This window comes from Anabrus simplex, chromosome X (assembly GCF_040414725.1).
Source record: "Anabrus simplex isolate iqAnaSimp1 chromosome X, ASM4041472v1, whole genome shotgun sequence".
NCBI classification, from domain to species: domain Eukaryota; kingdom Metazoa; phylum Arthropoda; class Insecta; order Orthoptera; family Tettigoniidae; genus Anabrus; species Anabrus simplex.
The window spans coordinates 155,050,662-155,073,883 of record NC_090279.1 but is presented as its reverse complement, the minus strand read 5'-3'; the positions used below and the strand labels follow the sequence as shown (position 1 = coordinate 155,073,883).

The window sequence follows — 23,222 nt, the reverse complement described above, 5'->3', positions numbered from 1 at the left end:
TTGATATTTCGTTTGAAAGTGGCCAATGAGCGTAAAAAAAGCTGAAATGGTGGGATTTGAAAACAAATGTTTGAAGTTCACCGAAAAATAAACTAAAATCGGGAGAAAAAATGAAATAATTGGGAGGTGGGAAAAACTGTTGAAAATTGGGAGTCTGCTGCCTAAATTGGGAAAGTTGGCAGGTATGTTTGTGGTATATTTGAAGAAAATTAAACAGGTATGTAACTTATTTGATTTTTCATTTTTTTCCCTGTATTTTGCCATCTCAAATTTAGGGTGCAGGTCTTATTCGGTGGCGGGTGGTATTTGGGATTATACAGTAATAAAATTAAAAGCATATTCAAAATACTTCAAATGTTTAAAAATCATGTTATGCACTGTAAATTGCAGAATATATTACACAATGTATTATTGTAAGCTAACTTCCTGTTGCCTTTATACCCTGAAAATTAGACAAATGTTACTAGAACCTGTCTTTAAACTCATTATGTAACAAATAAAGATCTCCACCCTTTATTTACAATCCCATTTACATATTACCCAAATGAAGATCTTTCCTTATAGTACCTAGGTGTTAATATAAGGAAAGATCTTTTTGTTTTGTTTGCCAGGCTGAGTGGCTCAGACAGTTAAGGCGCTGACTTTCTAACCCCAACTTGACAGGTTCGATCCTGGCTCAGACCGGTGGTATTTGAAGGTGCTCAAATACGACAGTCCCGTGTCGGTAGATTTACTCCTGCGGGACTAAATTCCGGCACCTCGGCGTCTCCGAAGACCTTAAAAAGTAGTTAGTGGGACGTAAAACAAATAACATTATTATTATTTTGTTTTGCTATTTGCTTTACGTCACACCGACACAGATAGGTCTTTGAAGATGATGGGAAAGAAAAGGCTTAGGAATGGGAAGGAAGGGGCCATGGTCTTAATTAAGGTACAGCCCCACCATTTGCCTGGTGTGAAAATGTAAAACCATGGAAAACCATCTTCAGGGCTGCCGATAGTAAGGTACGAACCTACTATCTCCCGGATGCGAACTCACAGCTACGCGCCCCCAACCACACGGCCAACTCGCCCGGTGGAAAGACCCTCATTGGGGTAATCCCATAAATAAGATTGTAAATAAAGGGTACAGATCTCTGCACATGGTTATGAGGGTGTTTAGGGGTTGTAGTAAGGATGTAAAGGAGAGGGCATGTAAGTCCCTGGCAAGACCCCGCTAGAGTTTCCAGTGTGTGAGAACCTCACCAGGATTACTTGATTCAAGAACTGGAAAAAATCCAAAGAAAGCAGCTGGATTTGGTCTGGGTGAATTACGACAAAAGAGTAGTGTTTCAAAAATTTTGCAAAGTTTGGGCTGGGAAGAAGTGGGAGAAAGAAGACGAGCTGCTCGACTAAGTGGTATGTGGTGGCTCCAAGTAGCCTATGCAGTTGCCTCCACAGTATGCACTAGCCATGTGTCTTGGTGGGTGCGCTATGTACCAACTGATGAGCTCAACTTAGCACATGGGGACAAAACGCAGTCAACCAGGAATGAGTCAGCTGGAAAATTTATAATGTCCAATAACGGACCATTTAAAGTGGTATGTTCCAAGCTGTCAGCGGAGAGATGGCGGGGAATGACATCAGTAGATAAATAAGTTTGAGTGGCATCTTCAAAAGTATGAAAGAACACAATATGAAGATAATACTGAAATTCAAGAGGACAAATTGGCACAAGTATTCGTTTATACGAAGAGAAGTTAGGGATTGGAATAACTTACCAAGGGAGATGTTTAATAAATTTCCCATTTCTTTGAAATCATTTAAGCAAAGGCTCGGAAAACAACAGATAGGGAATCTGCCACCTGGGCGACATCCCTAAATGCAGATGAGTAGCGATTCATTGATACGGGAACTTTTTTAATAGTGATGCGCAGTGTATCACCAAGTAAAGGGAGAATAATTTAAGTGTTCAGACTTCTGTTCGCATGCCGTGGGAAGTCCTGAGCGAGCGCCATATGGCTTCTGTCAACACTGGTGAGATAAGAAGTGTTTACTGCCAGCGCGCAACTGTTTAGCACGCTGTCCCTCAGTTCGCTAGAAACGATTGGACTTTTAAGGTGTGTTGTGAGGTTATTATCACAATTGTTAAATACACTATAGAGCAAGAATATTTTTGGTCGAGTGTTATTTGCACAAGAAGAAACCAACCTTCGAAAATTCCGTAGACAATTTCCTGGTGTGACAGTACCATCAAAACGTTACGTGCATCAGCTCGTTTACAAGTGGCGTAGTACTGGTTCCATAAGCAATTAGAAAAAGAAGCGAAAGAGAACAGCTCTCACACAGGAGAGGTTAGAAAATATAATGTACAGGCAAGACAGGTCAGTCCACATAAGTCTCTTCGGAGAGTAGCTCAGGAAAGTGGTATTTTATCTTCTTCAGCACGTAATGCAGCAAAATTGTTGCATTTATGATCTTATCGGACTCATTCAGTCCATAACATACTGCCTACAGATTTTAATGCAAGAATACGATTTTGCAATTGGCTAATGAATAGTGTCCACGACGGTATTGTGGATCCGAACTTTCTTTTTATAAGTGATGAAGCCTGGTTTCATTTGAGTGGATATGTCAATTCACAGAATAATAGAATCTGGGATACAGACAACCCGCACATTTTACAGCCGAGACCTCTGCGCGATGTGAAGGTGGGTGTGTGGTACGCTATCAGTGCCCAACGAATTATCGGTCCGATATTTTTTCAGGACATGATTACTTCCGACCGTTATATTCACAACATTCTGGAACCATTTTCTGCTGAACTGACTGAAGAAGAGAAAAGGTACGGCTATTTCCAGCAGGACAGTGCAACGGCCCATACGGCGTGTAGCACTATGTGACGGTTACTGCAAGTGTTCGATGATGATCAGATCATCAGAACAGTGGAACCTCGATTCTCCGTTTTTCGAGGGACCGTGAAAATAAAATGTACAACACGGGAAAACAGAAAATCCGGAAATGAATGAAAACCATCAACAATTTGGCTAAACATTTCAAAAATGAAATATGTGTAATTATAATGTTACAAAACCTCCTAAACAAAACCAAACTACAGTACCAACGGGACTTTGCCTGCCAAGCGACCGCTGCTCAGCCCGAAGGCCTGCAGATTACGAGGTGACGCATGCCCAGTGTGACGAATGTCCGACTCGTTGGCTGAATGGTCAGCGTACTGGCCTTCGGTTCAGAGGGACCCGGGTTCGATTCCCGGCTGGGTCAGGGATTTTAACCTTAACTGGTTAATTCCAATGGCCCGGGGGCTGGGTGTTTGTGCTGTCCCCAATATTCCTGCAACTCACACACCACACATAACACTACCCTCCACCACAATAACACGCGGTTACCTACACATGGCAGATGCCGCCCACCCTCATCGGAGATTCTGCCTTACAAGGGCTGCACCCGCCTAGAAATAGCCACACGAAATTATTATTATTATAGTGTGACGAATCCTCTCGGCCGATATTCCTGGCTCTCTAGATCGGGGTCGCCATCTGACCATTAGATAGCTCTTCAATTAAAGGTAATCACGTAGGGTGAGTGGGCCTGGAACCAGTCCTTATATACAGGTAAAATTACCTGACCTGGTCGGAATGGAACCCAGGCCCTCTGGATGAGAGGTAGGCATGTTAGACCACGAAACCGCATTAATTACCGGTACGCAAGTTCAAAATCTCAATACTTTATATTCAATTTTATAGGGGAATCTTCGTCAATTTCCCGTGAAAATTTATTTTAGTTCAGCAACTTTGATTAGCCAAACTCTTCGAAAAATCTAATAATGCCAAGCCAAACGACGATCGACCACAAGCAGTTTTTAACCCTTACCCCTCGAATTAAAATTCTCTGTGTTGTTTCTACTACTCGTATTTTAAAAGTAAAATTTTATCTTATATTATGACCTGTATTCATGTTTCACGATTTTGGAGATAGCACTTGCTTTTAAATGATGGAGTTAGCCTATACATGTTTACAGCAAGCTATACTGAAGCAAATAAAAGCAATATATGGAATTTAAGACAAATTATTTTGCATTTTTATTATTATTATCGTATACCGATCGGTTTCGTTAATAATTTCAGTGCACAAATTATCGCTAAAAACCAACTGAAAACCTCTATTCTGTCTATGATTTCATACCTCGCGGTAGTTTGTAGGCTAAAATCACTGTAAACGGCGATTTCTTGAAATCTGAATCTGTTGATTTATAATCGTGCCAGCCGTCGGCATCAGGTACATGTTGGGTTATGGTACACAAACCGACCATCTTCAGTTCACTTTTAGGCATCGTGAAATGCTATTAGATATATTCATTAGGAGCAGAGGTGCGAAAATACCATGGTTTCGTGTGTTCCCTGACATATACAACATACATATGACTAGAAGAGCACATGGCGACCGTGTTTGTTTACTATTGCTCGAGCTTTTGTGTGCGTGAGTGGACAGCTGACGGCTACATTGCCATCTAAATAACAGATTTTTGACTGACTGTCAAATAGTATCTGGATTCTACAAAGTTCCACGCTGAACCAAAAGATGGCAGTACAGTACATCATCGTGAATTTTGTTGGCTAAGAGACGGCAGACGAGCGGGGGGCGATAAAATGTCATGTCGGGTCTCCCCCCCGACATGCGACCGGAACGGGAATATCGAAATGTTGGGCCTCACCCGACAGACGAGTGGTAAGGGTTAATTGCCTCATCTAATAAAACAAAGTACATTAGATACAAAAGCGCCCAACATGATGGCGAAATCCCTTCTTTTCTTAATCTTTCATTGTAATTTGATCTCCGGTATACTGTTCGTAGTCAGTTTCTGGAAATCGTGTACCATGTAAATTAGGCCTAGATCGACTTTTAAAGGTTATGTTGAACTCGAAAACATGGTTTCGAATGTAAGTATCGATTCTCAAAATTCTCGAATGCATTATATTCATTTCTGCCCATCACTATATACCGTATTTACGTGAATAATCCCCGCATCCTAACTTTAGGTAGGCTTATTTTGAAAGAAAGAAATGCCAACTTTGACTCTAAAAACTGCATCCCAATTTCGTGCCTCAATTTTTTTTTTTTAAATATGCAGGTATTATTCGCGTAAATACGGGTATTTTGAAAAAACTGCCAACATTGACGCAAATAAAACCCGCACCTCAATTTTGTGCCCCAAAAGTTTTTAAAACAAATGTGCGGGTATTATTCACGTAAATACGGTAATCCAATCAAATTGGAAAGAGAAAAAATCATCAACACTTCAGAAATTATGGTTATTCGTGACCTTGAGGTTATCTGGAAAGAGTGGTCACTGTACATGTCAGTGCCGGTAAGAGTTGGAAATGATACAAACCATTCAAATGTAACGTGCGGAAATAAAACGACTGCAGTTATTGCCATTTTAAAACAAAAACATAAAATTCCCAGTCTTACATTAGGACCAAAACAGTAGGCTAATAGGCAATCCCAAAACCTCCCATGGCTTTCATTTTTAATGTAAGGTGCAACATATGTTCTGGTCTCACTAACATAATCGTGTACGATAATATTAAAATAGTACTAAATTTGTGTTAAGAAGGAGCAGTTTCGATTCCTGCCTGAAAGCCCAGTTACTCTACAGTGCCCTGAGGAAAGTGCAGAAAACCTGTTTGGCAGTATGATCGAAAAAAAAAAAAAAAAATTAACATCTAACCCTGGATATAATGAGGATGTTTTATAACTACGAACATTTGACAAAACTCGTTCCGTCTTCAAGCAGAGCTGTCGAAATGCACAGTGCCTCCCTACAATATTGTTGTGGCCGCTCTCCGCTTTATGATTTCCGAGATTCTCTAAACAATACCTACCACCCGAATGCGATGCTGAGGTGGTCCCTTATGCAAGTTCACCGCCGATCGCTTTTCCAGTACAGTACTTGCTCTAATTAATCACAATAACAGGGTGTTAATGCCAAGATCCATAAGTATGCCATAGCGGTCCTTTCGTGAGATACAGTTTAGCGTAGATGGGACTGAAATTTCTGGACGGTTGATCCGGGAAATCGTTTCTTCGAGGAACGGATGATGCGGGATTTTTACAACGTGATTTACTTACGATGCTCGCGGGACCACGTAATTTGAACGCATATTCCGGGAACGGATAATCGAGGTTCCACTGTAAAGGCTTATGGCCCTCTCGTTCGCCTGATTTAAGCACATGTTGATTTTTATCTATGGGGAAATCTCAAAGGAAAAGTTTACAGGAATAATCCTCGAACTGCAGAAGAATTAAAAATTGAAATTAGGAACATTGTGCGTTCTATTGGTGTCCATGAACTACAAAGTGTGTTTCGAAATCTCATTACAAGATGTGAAGCTTGCAGTGCAGCTGAAGGCGATCACTTTGAGCATCGTCTGTAAATACTGGTGAGTTCAGTTTAATTTCCTAGTTGATTAATTTGTTTATTCATTTACTTATTTGTCCAGAGCATCTATGCAGCCAGTGAGTTCAGCTTCGTTTAGTTTCTATAGGAGTACTCATGCCGCTTCTTCGAGCCGACTATGCCTGCTTGTCATTGCGGGCACTGCGCTCACTGTCTCCACTTTCCAGCGCGCCTAATCCTCGGCACCCCCTCTGAACTTTTAAATTAATCACCCTGTACTTCTCCATGTTTTCCATTGTGATGTCTTGGCACCGATAAAATTCTCTGGAAGGCTGAGAAGGACCGACAACATTGCAGGAAGTTATTGGTGCATATTTTAAAAGATGTTATCAGTGCTACACCTCCTTTTTTAGAATGGCTACAGCAACTGGACATTGATTTGTAAATATGAAAACTACCAACATTCTTGTCCTTGTATATATTGTGAATTTTCTTTTTCTTTCGTATTCTTGCAAATACGATAAATAAATAAATTTGAAAGGATAAACTAGCTGGGTAACTTCTTCCAAGTACTCTTCTTGTTCACCACTAACGATTTTGTAAACAGACGAGATTGAATAATCTAAATTTTATTTTTAAGACTGCAGGGAGTTTGTTAGAAACTCTGACCAATGACCATCCCAGATTCTGAGAAAGGATTAGAGCTGCTGTATGTAGTTGAGGTACAGAAATCCCAATTTTAAAGAAATTTTAACACCAACTTCAGAAACTGAATTATATTCTATGCGAGATTAAATTCGCCACTTATTTTACTATTTTTCTTAAAATACTAGAATTAACAGCTGAAACACATTTTTTATTTAAAAAAATAATAACCTAGATATTTTCAAATATGTTACATTCTTCACATAACATGTAACAGTGCTAAGAATGTGTGTGTATTAGAGTTATTATGGCTGCTGCAACTCACCCCTAAGGATTCTAGCTGACGAAGACATTCTTTGCCCTGTTTTTCCAACACCTCCTTCTCTTCTTGCATCTTCAGTAGCTTCTTACCCATGTCTTCAACTTCAAATTCCATATTGGTAATTTTCTCTTTACATTTTGTGAAGTTTCTGTAACACCAAGAGTGAAAATCAACCTCCTATTCATTAACAAACAAGATCTTGTTCAGTAAGTAAATAAACAAACACATGAACAAAGACGTCAACAACAACAATTTACTTTACGTCGCACCGACACAGATGGCGATGATGGTATAGGGAAGGGCAAGGCTACAAGTGGGAAGGAAGCGACCACGGCCTGAAATAAGGTACAGACCCTGCTGCCGACATTGGGGTTTGAATGTACAAAGACACATGTAAGATTAATGATGCCATTTATCTGAAAAGTGAACTTCTACACCATTAAAACATTAAATAAAGCAGGAGGATTAACACAATATTTATGGAAGAAAGAAAGAAAGAAAGAAAGAAAGAAAGAAAGAAAGAAAGAAAGAAAGACAGACCGAGGGAAGTTTGCTTGTAGATAATTTTAATGAATATTATTTCTCAACTCCATGAAGATATTATTCAAAGAAAGACCAAGAAAATTAAATTTTTGCTGTGTATGCAGAACTTTTATAAGCTATAAATTTCATTTTCGTTCTGTATTGAACTGCAATTATAAGAGTTGACAAGAGGGTACACCTTTTCAATACAATGTACATATATATATGGTACGGTTCGCGATCTTCTACATTTTTCTTCAGTAATTAATGTTTTCCATATTAGTATTTATCTCTCTAATACAGTATAGTACAGTGTAGCGTAGGACCCTCTTGTCAATTTACTCTTATTATACAGAATTTTTTTTTGCTATTTGCTTTATGTCGCACTGACACAGATGTCTTACGGCGACGATGGGATGGGAAAGGCCTAGGAATGGGAAGGAAGCGGCCGTAGCCTTAATTACGGTACAGCCCCAGAATTTGCCTGCTGTGAACATGGGAAACCACGGAAAACCATCTTAAGGGCTGCCGATAGTGGGGTTCGAACCCATTATCTCCCGATTCCTGGATACTGGCCGCACTTAAGCGACTGCAGCTATCGAGCTTGGTATACAGAACTTTTAGATAGTGAAAGTAATTCTATACCGTTTAGATGTTTTAATGCCAACAGTCAGTTTTGCTCTCTCTTTCTGGACTTTGTCGATCTTCTTGATGATTTCATCGAGCTGTTTGCGGGCTGCCTTCGTACGCGAGCCTGTGATCTCCATCAGCTTTGCATGATGTTCCTTCACCTGCGCATCCACTTCATCAGCAGCTGCTGCCGCCTTCTCATATGCTGGAATTTTAGACATCAAATGGTTAAGACATATTTTCATCCTACATCAAAGACACTCAATTGTCATATGAATAATGCTTTGATACACAATGAGAATACTCCTCCATACTTTCTAAAGTCATTTGGCCAACTACAGTAATCTCATGATTATTCAAGCATGCATGTTTTATCCAGTTTGTGGGTTCTCCCTGTAACCTAAAAAAATATTATAAAAAGGTGATCTAATTACTTTTTCCTACAGTTGAACAGGCTTTCTGTAAGTTGAGTTTTTAGGTACAGCTTTATGTTAGCAATAAATCCTGCATTGCCTGATAATAGAGAATCATATCTAATGGCATCAGTCTAACATCTCTGTCAAAATTGACTGAAACCTAGTTTCTTGTTGTTAATCTGTCTGTATAGTCTTCACTTCTGCCATATAATGGTAGAAAAATGTAAAAAAAATGGTTAAACAGGAATGAAAAATGTCTTCCATGTTGCCTGGGTTAATTGTCAGCACTGCATATCCAAATATATTGACAATGACAATAAACACCCACTAAGTTCCTGGCTGCATTCTTTATACAAAGCAAAGATGTTCTGCTTTATAGTACTTCTGATTTAAAATTGTGAACAATTACAAAAATTTCACCTGCCTGAATCCAATGGAGGCTGAAAATTTTATGAATCTAGAGCTTGGAACAGCTGGGATGTTGGGGCATAGAGAACTAGGCTGTAATGACATCATACCGTTCTCCTACCTTGCCAATCAATACCTCTTAAGTTTTAGAAACTGAACAAGTGCATTGTGGTAAACAAGGCTGATTATTTCGCAAGTTTCAAAGAGAAATTCAAAGGAGTTGTAAGTTTTTATTCCGATGGAAGTAAAATGAAGTAAACGACGGGTCTAGCATAGGCAAGCTTGAGAAAAATACATGAATGTTTTAAAATTGTGTGTTAGTGAGCGAAAGATGAGATAGAAAAGGCAGAACAAGAGGTTCCCACATCGCACGAAATGAATGCGGTGCCAGTGTTTGAACAGAACAAAACACTGTAAGTTAAGCAAGATAGTCATCAATTAAAACAAGTGGGATTGTGTCCTTATGTTACACTTCTTAAAGACAAGGTATGCAAGAAATGTATCGGGGATACTGCAGTCTAAAAGTAGCAACGATCATGGATTACATCAGAATTAAACTCCGCACTACTTTACTTATAAATTGACATTTTGGCCAATTTCGACTCCGTCTGGTGATTATGTGCTGAAACATAGACATCCAACCAATCCCAAGCTGCCATTCATATAGACTTATATCGGCAGAGTGTGGTCCCAAAACCTAGTTGCCAACTCTAATATTTACATTCACCACGTGAATAACCTATCTCGCTCCGTATGGTATTTGGTATGGTTCGCGATCTTCTACATTTTTCTTCAGTAATTAATGTTTTTCATATTAGTATTTATCTCTCTAGTACAGTACAATTTAGCGTAGGTTACAGTTTAAAATAGCATAAGTTAGTACAATACAGGTTTAATAGTTCTGTGTATACAAATAGCTGTAGTTTTATTTACGTCCGTGTATTGGTTAGTGTACTTACTTCGTGCGTGTTTAGCCCGTCTCAGTGTAGTTCGCGAAAGACAAGTGGCAAGAATGTGACTCTGAGATCAGTGGAGTGTTCCCTTTGTAGGCTATAAACTGGCCCCAGTCATTAGCGGTGAGTGATGTGTTATTTCCTCATTCTCTTTTATTCTAACTAATGTATTGGGTCAGATGTTATTAGTAAGTGTAGTTTTTATGAATTAGTTTCCAATCCGGATTCATTAGTTTTATGAGTATGGTATTACATTTTATGGGGCTGTTTACCGCAGCTGTATTGCATCAATTGTTCTTGCAGCAATGACGCACTGGCAACAGAGGTGAGGCGATGCTAATTTATTTTGCAAAACGTCAATTTCGAAGTAAAGCTGTGCAGAGTAGATTTAAGAAAGTACGGACATGTGATATAGAGAAAATTACGTCAGGGAGAAATGCTTATCTATCGCTACTCGGAGAACAAGGTAGATCTGTAACCATCTGGCTGACAACTGTCCACAGGGACATACAAAACTTGGGTCTCACTGAAGAAGATGCACTACAAAGAAAAAAATGGCACTTCCAGATTAAGACAGCTCACCCTGTATAACGGGAGGAAGAGGACTGTGTGCTTATGTTCAATAGGTGATAAAATCCTCACCACCAGAAACCAATAACGAACCCAGATAACTTCAATGAAAATAGGTAGCTGCGTACGATTTTTGATATTTACACTAATGGAGAATTTGCGACGATACTGAAACTTGTCAAGAAATGAAAAAGGCAGTGGGTTTCAGTGGAAGCAAATAGTCCCTCACTCAAATTTTGAAGAGTTTAGGCTTAAAGTCACCAGCCCCATGGTGTAGCGTACCTGCCTCTTACCCGGAGGCCCTGGGTTCGATACCCGGCCAGGTCAGGGATTTTTACGTGGACCTGAGGGCTGGTTCGAGGTCCACTCGGCATACGTGATTAGAAATGAGGAGCTATCTGATGGTGAGATAGCAGCCCTGGTCTAGAAAGCCAAGAATAACGGCTGAGAGTCGTGCTGACCACACGACACCTTGTAATCTGCAGGCCTTCGGGCTGAGCAGCGGTCGCTTGGTAAGCCAAGGCCCTTCAAGGGCTGTAGTGCCATGGGGTTTTAGGCTTAAAGTATTTAAAAAAATGTAACGACAGCCAAAGTGAAACAATAACGGCCAAATGCAGGCATTTATACAAGTAGAGGCATATGCTTCCCCTAGTGCACCGTCACTGCATTGTCCTACATAAGAGCCTTGCAGTGGTGTCTCAACGGCGCACTAGCCACCAGCATCTTGGAAAAGTGTAGCAGTCCAACTGATGACCCCACTGCTGCACTGAGGCGAAGCGCCGGTAGTTTCACGATTGAAAAAACTTAAAGAGCTGAAATGTTTAACATTTGCAATCAATGAAATTAAATTAGGGTTTCCTTCTAGAAACCTTATTTTTTGTTACAGATAGCCAAAGTTGTTAAGTCACTCGTATTTTAACACGAGACGAGGTCAATATCTTTGTGAGTGCTTTGTCAGATGGCAGACAATTCTGAGACTGTCATTTAAATACGGTATATCCTCATTTATTAGACTCTCCCTCCACCCGCCCAACGTTTTTGAGACTAAGAAAATGAAAAAGAACAGCGATTCTGCTCTGTAGTGGGTACAGGTTGTACTGTAGCTTCGATGACATAACACAAATAGGTGAATGGTTTTGTCAGTGTGATCTGCGCAATGCAAGCATGCATCGAATTCATGCAATATGTCCGCGTTTCCTAGTTAAGAAATGTCCACCTCAGTAGTGTACTGCAGCTCCGCTGAAGTCACAGAAATAGGAGAAACATTCCTGTATGCCCGACCTTCACACTGCAAGCACATATCAGTCATTTGTGATATGTCAGTGTTTTGTAGTTAAGAATGTTCGCCTCCGCTGCATAACAGCACAATTAGCCGCCGTTCAATTCAAGTACTGTCAGAAATGTAAGATATGCGGTAAAATGGTGCATGCGGCTCACCTCCATTGGGGGCGTGCCTGAAAATAGCTGTACCACCTTGGGATGAGGACACGAGCTTACTTAAGTTAAGAATTATTCATGGAAGTTGTTTACTTAAGTTAAGAATTATTCATGGAAGCTGAAATTAATTCAGCAGGCAAAATCATTAACTCATTGGGCCCGAGCCACGGAACCGTTCCGTGCTTCGTCTCGGTGGACCAAATGCCGGACCACGGAACTGTTCCGTTGTCTCATTTTACTACATAATTTAACTTTTCTTCAAGACATGGCAGAGTAGGTTGCATTTGTGATTTGTGTAGGGATTCTTTCTTTGCAATGTTATATGCTCTTTGCTAGTATATATCGATAGTGTGCTTGGTAATATTAGTTTGAAGTGTGCTATCTCTCGACTTTGAGATTCGCTTGTAAAGAAGATGGCTGCCAGTATAGAACTGATATTTACTGATATATAACCCCTTTTAGGAAGTAATGATGATTAGGAATGTATTTTTTCAGTGAAATTAGTAGTAATATTAGTACTAGTGTGAGCAATGCTCCTGAAGAACAAATAGATGTGGAAATCGAAGAGGAAATGCAAAAAGAAGGCCGTGTTACAGCTCAGCAGGCGGACTGAGTACGGATCCGTAATGCTAATAAAATAAAATGTTTTACTGTATTCCTTGTTCCGCAGTTTGTGGTATGAAAGCCTTTTATTTTCATGTATATTTAAATCTTTAATGGTCTTGTAAGTAAGAAATTTCTCGACATGAATCGACACTATATTTCCTCCAAAATAATCCCAGCGCCAACGCAGTTTCAATCCAACAAATATGCAGAGGTCAATGGGTTAACACTTGTGGGTTTAAAATGTGATAAATGCAATCCAATCACAACAATTATTTAATTCGTCAATATACCTAAAGAACAGGCCTACATTGCATTAATAAAAATTTGGAGACAACAGACGTGCAAATTAAACATTATGATAATAAAACGCATTACCCCCACACCTTCAGATATCTATAATACGCCGACTTTCCTGTTATTAATTTTTATTGTTTTCGTTGTGGAACTTCTGCACTATCCAGGCACTTAGATATGGCATACCTAACCTAAACAATGGAAGGGGTCTCTAACTCAATTACAGCTGTTTAAGTAAATTCTGAAGTGATAAATGTAAAGAACAAGCATGAATATACTTTAAAATGAAGGTAGGCATTCAACAGCCACAATTACCCAAACAATGCTTCCAATCACTATGTATCACATTTGTAAGTACAACTCCTAAAATTTTCTCAGACCTTCCCAAGCGATCAGCTGGTGGGCTGGCACACTTTCTACAGCACGGCTTTATTGCAATGGGGTGGCTTCTGCTACACATACACAAAGTGGGAGAATACAGGGACCATCTCTAGAAACCATCAGTGAATAGATTCTCACTGTTCGGCCTTGATAATCGGGAACAAAATTATTGTAAAAAGTTTCAAAGAGACCGGGATCTCAAATGCTCTAGATAGCAGTGAGGATATAATTTGAAACGATGACAATGCCGTAGCAGGGAAGTTGGTGCCACAGACAATGATAATTCAAATGAAAGCAGGGATTAGGTTTGTGTGTGATAGCCCTAGTGTTCAACCAACAAGCGAGACAAATGATTGGCATTAAAGTTCATTATTGTTCCTTTGCATTAATATTCCATAATACGATAAATAAAACTGTATGTCCAACCTTTTCTCTTCAGGGTCGGTTGTGAAGCGAGATGAAACTTCGTAGCAAGTTTTTACGACCAGATGCCCTTCCTGTTGTCAACCTCCTCAGAGGAGTTACTGAGATGAAATGAATGATGTGATATAAGAATAAAGCCAATTATACTTTGAGTTATAGTATATGTGGGCCTAAAAGACATGTGTTCATCATTTATTGTTTTTTTTTTTTTTAATTTCACAATACAGCCTACCAATGAAGGTACCCAGTCAGACTCCGAATACACACATGTACAATTTATAGATCTTTATAGCCAGAAGACATGTTAGATTTCCAATGAACCTAGTGTTGATGAAAATATCAATTGTAACAAAGGCGACAGTGGTATTCTCTATGTTGTTTAACCAGCAACAGGTGGTGGCGACAACTTCACACTTGTAACTTCCCAAAATTTGTTGATTCTGTTCCTATCCCTAATGAACTACAATTTACTGGGCAAACACCAAACCAAACTCCTCGGCACTTAATGCCATTGAAAGGGCTTTGGCCTGCCCAGCCCGAAGGCCTGCAGATTACGAGGGTCGTGTGGTCAGCACGACGCATCCTCTTGGCCGTTATTCTGGGCTTTCGAAACCGGGGCCACCATCTCACCGTCAGATAGCTCCTTAATTCTAATCATTTAGGCTGAGTGGACCTTGAACCAGCCCTCAGGTCAAGAAAGAAATCCCTGACCTGGCCGGGAATCAAACCTGGGTCCTCCGCGCGAGAGGCAGGCACGCTACCCCTACACCACAGGGCCGGCAATTTACTGGGCAAGCCGATTTAAAAATATATATTCCTGACAATTTTAGAATACTTTCTTCAAATAAATTTTTTGTAATGACTTTTACAGCTTTCGAGAAAATTAATTTTCTATCTATGTCTATATTTCTTGTTTATGTGTGCAAGTTTTTAGAACACGGTGGAGAAAGCAAAGTAGTCTGACTAAGACAGTGAAAGAGTCAAGTTATATGGAAATCCTTGCTGATTTTACTATAGTTCCAACATTTTTTTTGTATTGAATTGGATTATCTGTGTATGTTCTCCCCTTCATTAGCTCAAATAACCAGGAGTAAACGAGCCTGTTCTCTTTCAACAACATTAGCGAAGTGTTTCAAGACATTTCTCTTATTTCAGCAAATATTCCCATTCACTGTGGAGATGGAACGTTTCCACCTTCTCCTCGGTCAGGGATGGCAAACCTGCACTGACTAGCGTAATAATTAAGGCTAAAATCATCATGAAACCCCCTCATTTGACTTAATTTAGGTATTAGATTGCATTACATTTAAATCCATTCGACTGAATGTTACATGATCTTATTTTGCAAATTTCAACAAAAATTACATTTTAAAAACAGGTAAATTTTAAGAATGAGGTTCATTTTTACTTTAACTTAATAAAATTTGTAATAAATATGGCCACATAAATAAATGAGATACTTATTAAAGCGTAATGTTAAAATTTGCTACGTTGCTGGATTTTCGACCTATTATATGTTAACACATTGTTGCCCGGGCGCGCGCTACTCCATTCTTTCCTGTGGACCGGCAACAGAAGCACATCTAGCACGAGAAGTAGGATGAAATATGAATACATGTAACTTTTTATTATTGAAACTCGGTGAGAACAGTTACCACTGTCACTACTATCCCTGGCAACTTCACTCGTCTTATTGTCGCCATCAGGTTCCCTATGGGAATCAACATCTATATCATCTGATGGCCAAGCAGGCATCAATCTTTGGTAATGAGACAAAGTCTGTCATAGTGCATTGGCACTGCCGGTGGCTACAATTAGCCTACGCAGTAGCCTCCACGGTATGCACTAGCCATGCGTCTTGGTAGGTGTGCTAGGTACCAACTGATGAGCCCAGCCTAGCACACGGGAGCGAAACGCTGACAACCAGGAATGAGTTAGCTGGAAAATTTATAATGTCCAATAACGGACCATTTATGTTGGTATTACCAACAGACTCATCTGAACTGAATGTCGCACTTTCACTTCCGCGCGTACATTTTGATGTTGACGGACACACATCTTCACAATCACTAATACTTACACTTTTGCAATCACTACGGACATCAGATAAACTATCAGCATGAAATTCTCCAAATATTTCATCATCGTTCAAGCTGTCTTTGCTACGGCGCGCTATGCTGATACCTGACAAACTCGGTCACGCAGTACTGAGTGTTATAAAACGACACTTCCAATGTCGAAAGCATTGTCAAGGAAAGAATATATCTATCTAAATTCCTATCAACAAACACTTTAGTTTGTAAACAACACGAAATATTTCGATTAATAAACGGTGAAGAGGATAAAATCACACAAGAATGAAGCAATGTGAAAAAAATGTTAATTTACGTAGCACGTCATTAATGTGTTAAAAGCATTCAAATACAGTAGAAGTCCGGTATAGCGAGTACGGCTTATAACGAGAACTCCATTATAGCGACGACTTTTTTCTGTCCCTTCAAAATTCCTATATTAACCTGTGTATCGTCCTTCGGTTACAGCGAGAGCCCTATCACTGGCGCATCCGTTATTACGAGCGTTTAAGCGCGGCGATTTTTCCGTTACCGATATTTATGCACCCCGGCGATGATACTGCATGCGATCGATTACCTTCGGCATCGTTTCCTCGCTATGTGCACTAGCGATTTATCTCGTCGACATTCGAAGGCGATGTCGGAGTCGATTAGCAATATCCGTCGACAGCTGTTCCGTAAAGAAAATTCGAAATGAAAGAGAAAATATTTTCGTAATAAATGCGTAAATATGTCCGATAACGGTTAACTCGTTAAAAATTAAGGCTGACTAAACGACCGGTTAATTTTGAGGCTAAATACTGCAATTAAGTAAGAATGGGATACACGTCGAGATATGGCAGAGTGCTTAATTGATTTCATAGGTTAGTTTGTATTTTGTCGCGTCTGGTTAAATTACGGAAAGGCTATTATGAAAATTTATAGCGAGAAAGGTATAATTTATCTACCGGCGCTTGAAGTGTGTTTTCATCATACGTATAGTACGGTTAAGATAGGATACGTGACGCTGTTTGAATAAGAAAACGGAAACGTTTGCAACAAAATGCGATCGATCATCTTTGGTACGGTATAGTTTTCTCACTTTGTGCATTTGCGAGCTCTCTCGTTGACATTCAAAGGCGATATTGGAGTTGATTAGTAATACCTATCGACTGCTGTTCTCTAAAGAAAATTCGAAATGAAAGAGGATAACATGTTTTCGTAATAAATGCGTAAATAACGTGGCCGATAGCAGTTGTTAACTCGCAAAAATAAAGAGTGAATAAACGATATCTTAATTGTAATGTTATATACGGAAATTGCGTAACAACATACACCTCAAGATATGGCAGAGTGCATCACTGATTTCACAGGATATTTCATATCTTCTCGCGTCTAGTTACGGCTATTTACATGTAAATTTTTCGCGAGGAGGTTATTTCTCTACATGAATCAAATATGTTTTCATGATAGGCTACATATACGGTTACGTTAGGTGACGCTGTTTGAAGAAGAAAGCTGAGGTGTTTGCCACAGAAATCTCTGGAGTGATGCCGTATTTCTCCGAATCCAAGACTTTTTTTCCCCTCAGAATCTCATGCGAAAACTCAAAGAGTTGTTGCATTCGCGGCCTTACAGTAAGATAATGGATACAACTGGTAACTACCGTGATAACCACGCTGCTTCTTTTCACAAGCGCACAGAACTCATTGACAACCGCTTCTTTACTACACATCGCTACCGGTTGTACAGTGTGCAGTGCCTGTGTGTTTCTCAAATCTGCAGAATGGCATCAAAACATGCGACCCTTCAAATTCTTAGAAAAGCCATGGCTACTCAGTGGCAGAGTCATAACGCGTCTATTGTACTTGATGCTTAGTAAAATTAAGGTTTAAAGACAGCAGGAATATTTTCGTGATGGATAGTCGTATTGTAAAGATACGTGGAAAAGGTATTGCCGGCAAATTTTCAACGGGTTCTAGTCGATATTATAATGCCAATTTTAAGTTAATGATTATTAAACACTCGGAAATGTAGAATAATTGTGCAGCCGCAAGAAAATACGGCATAGGCCTAACTAAAGCCAATATTTGGCGTTAGCGTGAAGACAAAGAGCTAAAAAAAAAAAAAAAATGCGTACTGTACAAAAAATGCATTTAGTGGTCCACAACAAGGACGCTTTAAAGAAGTCGATGATGAAATTGTGAGGTATGTGCACAAAAACGCAAGGGCGGTTGGCCATACCGTGGCGCAATAAACTCGTTCGTTGACTTTCAACATTCGCGATTAGGCCTATACATCGCTAGCCATTGAATTTGGCCCCACCCGACAAACGAGACGTGCATGTAGCGGTAGCCGGTTATATCTGACGCTGCGTAAAAGTAACAGTTTTATAGACAGCAAGAATAATTTCCTGATGGATCGTTGTAATGTAGAGACGTATGAAATAGGTATTGCCGGAAAATTTTCAATGAGTTCTCTTTGGTATTATGATGCCAATGTTAAGTTAATGGCCCTTAAACCTGCGGAAATAAAGAATAATTATGCAGCCGCAAAAAAGAATGAAATACGGCGTGACGAAAGTCAATGTTCGGCGTCTAAAAATAGTCTAAACGTGCGTAGGCCTGTACGATTTTACAAACTTCCTTTTGAGCCAGATTTAAATTTTTTGAAGGAAAAAGTGAGGTTCATCTTGGATTCGGAGAAATACGGAACTAGATTTTTTTCAGAATGAAATTAAACATACACTTTCACGTAGTATCGGATTACGAAAAATAACAAACAAGTAAGCCGTAGTGTGGATATCATCTGCGAAAACGCAAGTTTTGAACAAACTGATTGCCATTTCATACCAATTTTAAAGTGGATGAAGGGTTTTCCGTCTTTTATACACAAATCGGATATAACGACAATCCGTTATAGCGAATGAATTCTTTGCTGTTATGAATTCTCGCTATAACGGACTTCTACTGTATGTTAGTATGTTGTCTAACGTGCCACAGAAGTCATCTTCGCGTGTCACCTAATGGACGCGTGTCACAGGTTTGCCATCCCTGTCCTAGGGTTACTGCTATTGGGGGAGGGGGATAATTTCCCTGTTTTCCCTATTAAAACAGCAATCACTACCGAAGTTACTTTAATATTTTCCAGTAGTTTGTATTCAAAGAAGATCACACTTGGCTGACAATATTTTGGATACTGTGAAATCAATTCTGCTATACAAATTTAACTTAAGTTTGACATAAGATGGAGGAAAACTACAAAATGGGATAGGAACATAAACGATAAATACAATGAAAAGTAAATTACGGAATGTCTAGAAAGGAACATGAACAGGAACACCCAACAGGGTACACACAAGGAGAGGTTAGAGTGGAAAGGAACATACAACAGGATTAACACAAAAACGGGTCAGTGCTGGAAGAGGGAGATACAGAAAACACAAGAGGACAAGGACACTGCCGTCTTCAAATAGATCGTCTCTCTCCTCACCAATCCCTGTTCTTCTCAGCGCCCGACGGAACTCATTTCTGCTTCCCAGGTACATCAGGAGGGCGGGCATCAACACTCATTGAGGAGCCATCTTGACAAATCTTCAGTCTTCATGTAGGAAGTGCAGGATAAGAAGAAAGCTGGATAAACACAGGAAAAGGGAAGAGACAAAAATGGTAAAGATGAGTACAGGTGGTGAAAGACTAGGAACAGAAGACAAACACAAAAGGAGCAAAAAAATTCAGCAGGTCTTTATGTTATGAAAAGGGGCAAGTGCAAATCAAGCATATATACAAAGGAACACATTATAGGATAAACACAGCGACGAGATCTGTCTTTACCCTCTAATGCCTGATTTCATAAACGTGGGTTAACCCTTTGCTGTTCCCCATTTAAGAGGGCTGCCCGGCTGGAATTACAGTGTTTGCTGACAGGGACATTTAAATCCCAACAGACCCAGCAGCATAAATGTCACCCATTAAAGAAAACAACACAGAAGTATAATGAATAAAGATACCAACAATTTCTTCTGCATTTTATTTCTAAATTATCAGTGCATATATATCTGTACTCACACTCATTTTGAATCTACAGTACATACTGCCCAACTTTCCTAAGTCTCCTATGAAGTAATCGTCAATAACACGTAAAACAAACCAACCCAAATAAATTAGAACACCTACTGTACTCTTTTTTTTTGCTAGTGGCTTTACGTTGCACTGACACAGATAGGTCTTATGGCGACGATGGGACAGGGAAGGGTAGGAGTTAGAAGTAAGCGGCCGGTGCCTTAATTAAGGTACAGCCCCAGCATTTGCCTGGTGTGAAAATGGGAAACCACGGAAAACCATCTTCAGGGCTGCCGAGAGTGGGGTTCGAACCTATTGTCTCTCGAATACTGGATACTGGCCGCACTTAAGCGACTGCAGCTATCGAGCTTGGTAAAGTAGATGACATAACATGATGAAAACTCGAACATAAATAACATCCAGCAAGAATATGTTTATACAATAGATCTGCTTGTGAAGTACTCATGGGAAAGACAGTCAACAAGATGCTGAGAGCTTGCTGAGTTATTTGTATCATACACTTGCTACATCAAGACAGAAAATCTGTGGTGACAGTCATTGTTCTTATTTCTTTTCCATGCAATGACAGGTCAATGTGGAAACAGGGAGCAGAAGGAAGTGTAAGATAGGTACAAAGCCGAATAAACATAGGAAAACAAGAAGACGAAAAAAAAAAAAAAAATATATATATATATAAAGATGAATACACCCGACAAACACAGGGAAAATGAGACCACAGCAATATAAGTATATTGGACAGAAACAGGTTGACCAAACAGATCGTTCACCTATTTGATTCAAAACCTAAAACCACGATGCTTTGGTTTAGAAACACCAAAGAAGACCTTCAAGTGATGCACATCAAACCAGAAGACCCCTTTGACAGAGGTCTTTTCCAAAATAAGATAGTGAAGAAAGGGCTAAATCGAAACAAACAATTGAAAATAAGACACAGTGTCCCTTGGACAGAGTAACGCAAACAGGCCCACTCAGAAAGAATGAGGGAATTGTGGGCTCAAAAGAAAGCCAAGTTCACTGTAAATGTAACAAGGCTTAACGTGGTCTTCGATGGCCCCAGCGAATAAATAATAATATTTGCTTTACGTCCCACTAACTAGTTTTAGTGTTTTAGGAGACCCCAAGGTGCCGGAATTTAGACCGCAGGAATTCCTTCACGTGCCAGTAAATCTACCACCACGAAGCTGACGTATTTGAGCACCTTTAAATACCACTGCACTGAGCCAGGATCAAACCTACCAAGTTGGGGTGAGAAGGCCAGCGCCTCAACCGCCTGAGCCATTCTGCCCTGCAGTAATAATAAAAAGAAAGGACAAATCAAATCATACTTATAGAGGAAGATAGGAACAGTGCAATCAAATGTGGAGACTGTCCTTGTTCATTAGCATTTTAAGGTTTATCCTCATCTCTTATTTTCTGTTGCTTCCTCTTCTCACCCTGACCTGGGGCCTGTTCCACGAACAAACTTTGCAACTTTGCACTTTTCAGTTCAGATTTTGTCTCACCATCACTTTTCAGATTTAGCTTGCACAGTGAAAAGTTAGAAATCTTTTCACTTTTCAAGCCTGTTATGTTCCTCCATTGGTACAGAAATGCAAAGTGCAAAGAAATGAAGTGAAAAGTTTTCAGAGATCTTGCAAAGAGACGATTCCTTTTTCATCTGTTAATTAAAAAGTATGCACACAAGTTTCTCGGTGTAGAATTTGGTTTAGCGATATAAACACGTTACGATGAGAGCTTTTGTTAGCATCAAGTGGGGACAGTGATGAAAAATCCAACAAGAGAACGTACAGAGACAGAATTAATTTTCATAACCTCACATCGATGGAATTTCGCGAGTGATTTCGTATTACCCCAACACGGGCTGACTATATTCTTAAACTTATCGGTCATTTATTGAAGAACGCAACAAAAGAAATTCGATCCCTTTCTGAGAAAGAACAAATTCTTATATGCTTACATTGGTTAGTAAATGGTACCCAGCTGCACGGTGTAGCAGCAATGCATGGGACATCAAAATCAATTATTTGCAGAACTGTTACCAAAGTCGTAGAAGTTATAGTAAATGTAATATTTCCTAAAACACGTTGGCCTGATAATCCACTTAATATAACGACGGGTTTTCTAATGAGGGGTAAATTTCCTTCTGTGTGTGGATGTGTTGGCAGTACTCTCGTTAATATTGAGGTTATTTTTAAAGTTGCCGAAAAGGACAACTTCCAACACAGCCAGTTTCCTGTTCAGAACCTTTCTTTCCCATGATAAAAACTTTGAAACTAACAGTACTGTAAGACAATTATACCGTCAAGTTCGCTGCGAATAATAAAACATTAAAATCATAGAGTATTAGGTCTATAAAGTTTGCCCATGGAATTAACTTGATTGGATCACTCATTCGCAAAGACTTTTCACTTTGCGAAGAAATTGGAACAGAGAGACTTTGCAAAGCTTGTGGAACAGGGCCCTGCCCTCATATTTATCCTTGAATATAATTTTAGTTTTCCACCTTTAATAAGCATTTCTCTACCTGGTTGTTCCCATTCCATTTTATTATTTAAGCCCAAAGGAATCTTTCCTCTACCCAAGGTTCCGTCCTTGTGCTTTCCTAGCTTCAGCATGTTATTTCTCACTATCAAAGAGTTCAAAGCTTGTTGTAGAAGTTGCTAATTAGAGCAAAGATAGAATCCAGCTCATTTTGTATTGACCAATGTTTATGCCATGGAATACTTAAGAGTAACAAAGAAAATACACATTTCGGTCTACTTGCTAACAAATATGCATATGTTGATGATATAAATTTTGATTCGTTAATATTTCTCTAACACAACACAATAATTTCTACAATTACTGTTATGTACCTTTTTTTCTTACAGACAGAAGATCCTTTTGGAGAAATTTCAAAGCTAGTGAAGAATACAATGAACACAAATCTCTCTCATCTTTCCTCTCATGTTTTAAAAAAACAGTTTGGAACATTTAAAAGAATAATTATATTTTTCACATCTTGGTTTTGGTTTTTCAACACAAGCTTATATTAACAAAAAAGTCGGATATTTCCTATTTTGGGCCCCTCAATATTACCACGCCA

General features: G+C 39.4%; 1 protein-coding gene across 1 annotated transcript in view; it reads right to left on the bottom strand.

The window, feature by feature from the left end:
• glu (structural maintenance of chromosomes 4-like protein gluon) overlaps positions 1–23,222 on the bottom strand; it is a 185,020-nt gene that overhangs the window by 52,855 nt on the left and 108,943 nt on the right. The window contains exons 16-17 of the mRNA XM_067159498.2: positions 8,532–8,721; positions 7,368–7,512 (exon numbers count right to left, since the gene is read on the bottom strand). Of these exons, the coding sequence (XP_067015599.2) occupies positions 7,368–7,512; positions 8,532–8,721 (335 nt within the window). The remainder of the gene's footprint in view (positions 1–7,367; positions 7,513–8,531; positions 8,722–23,222) is intronic.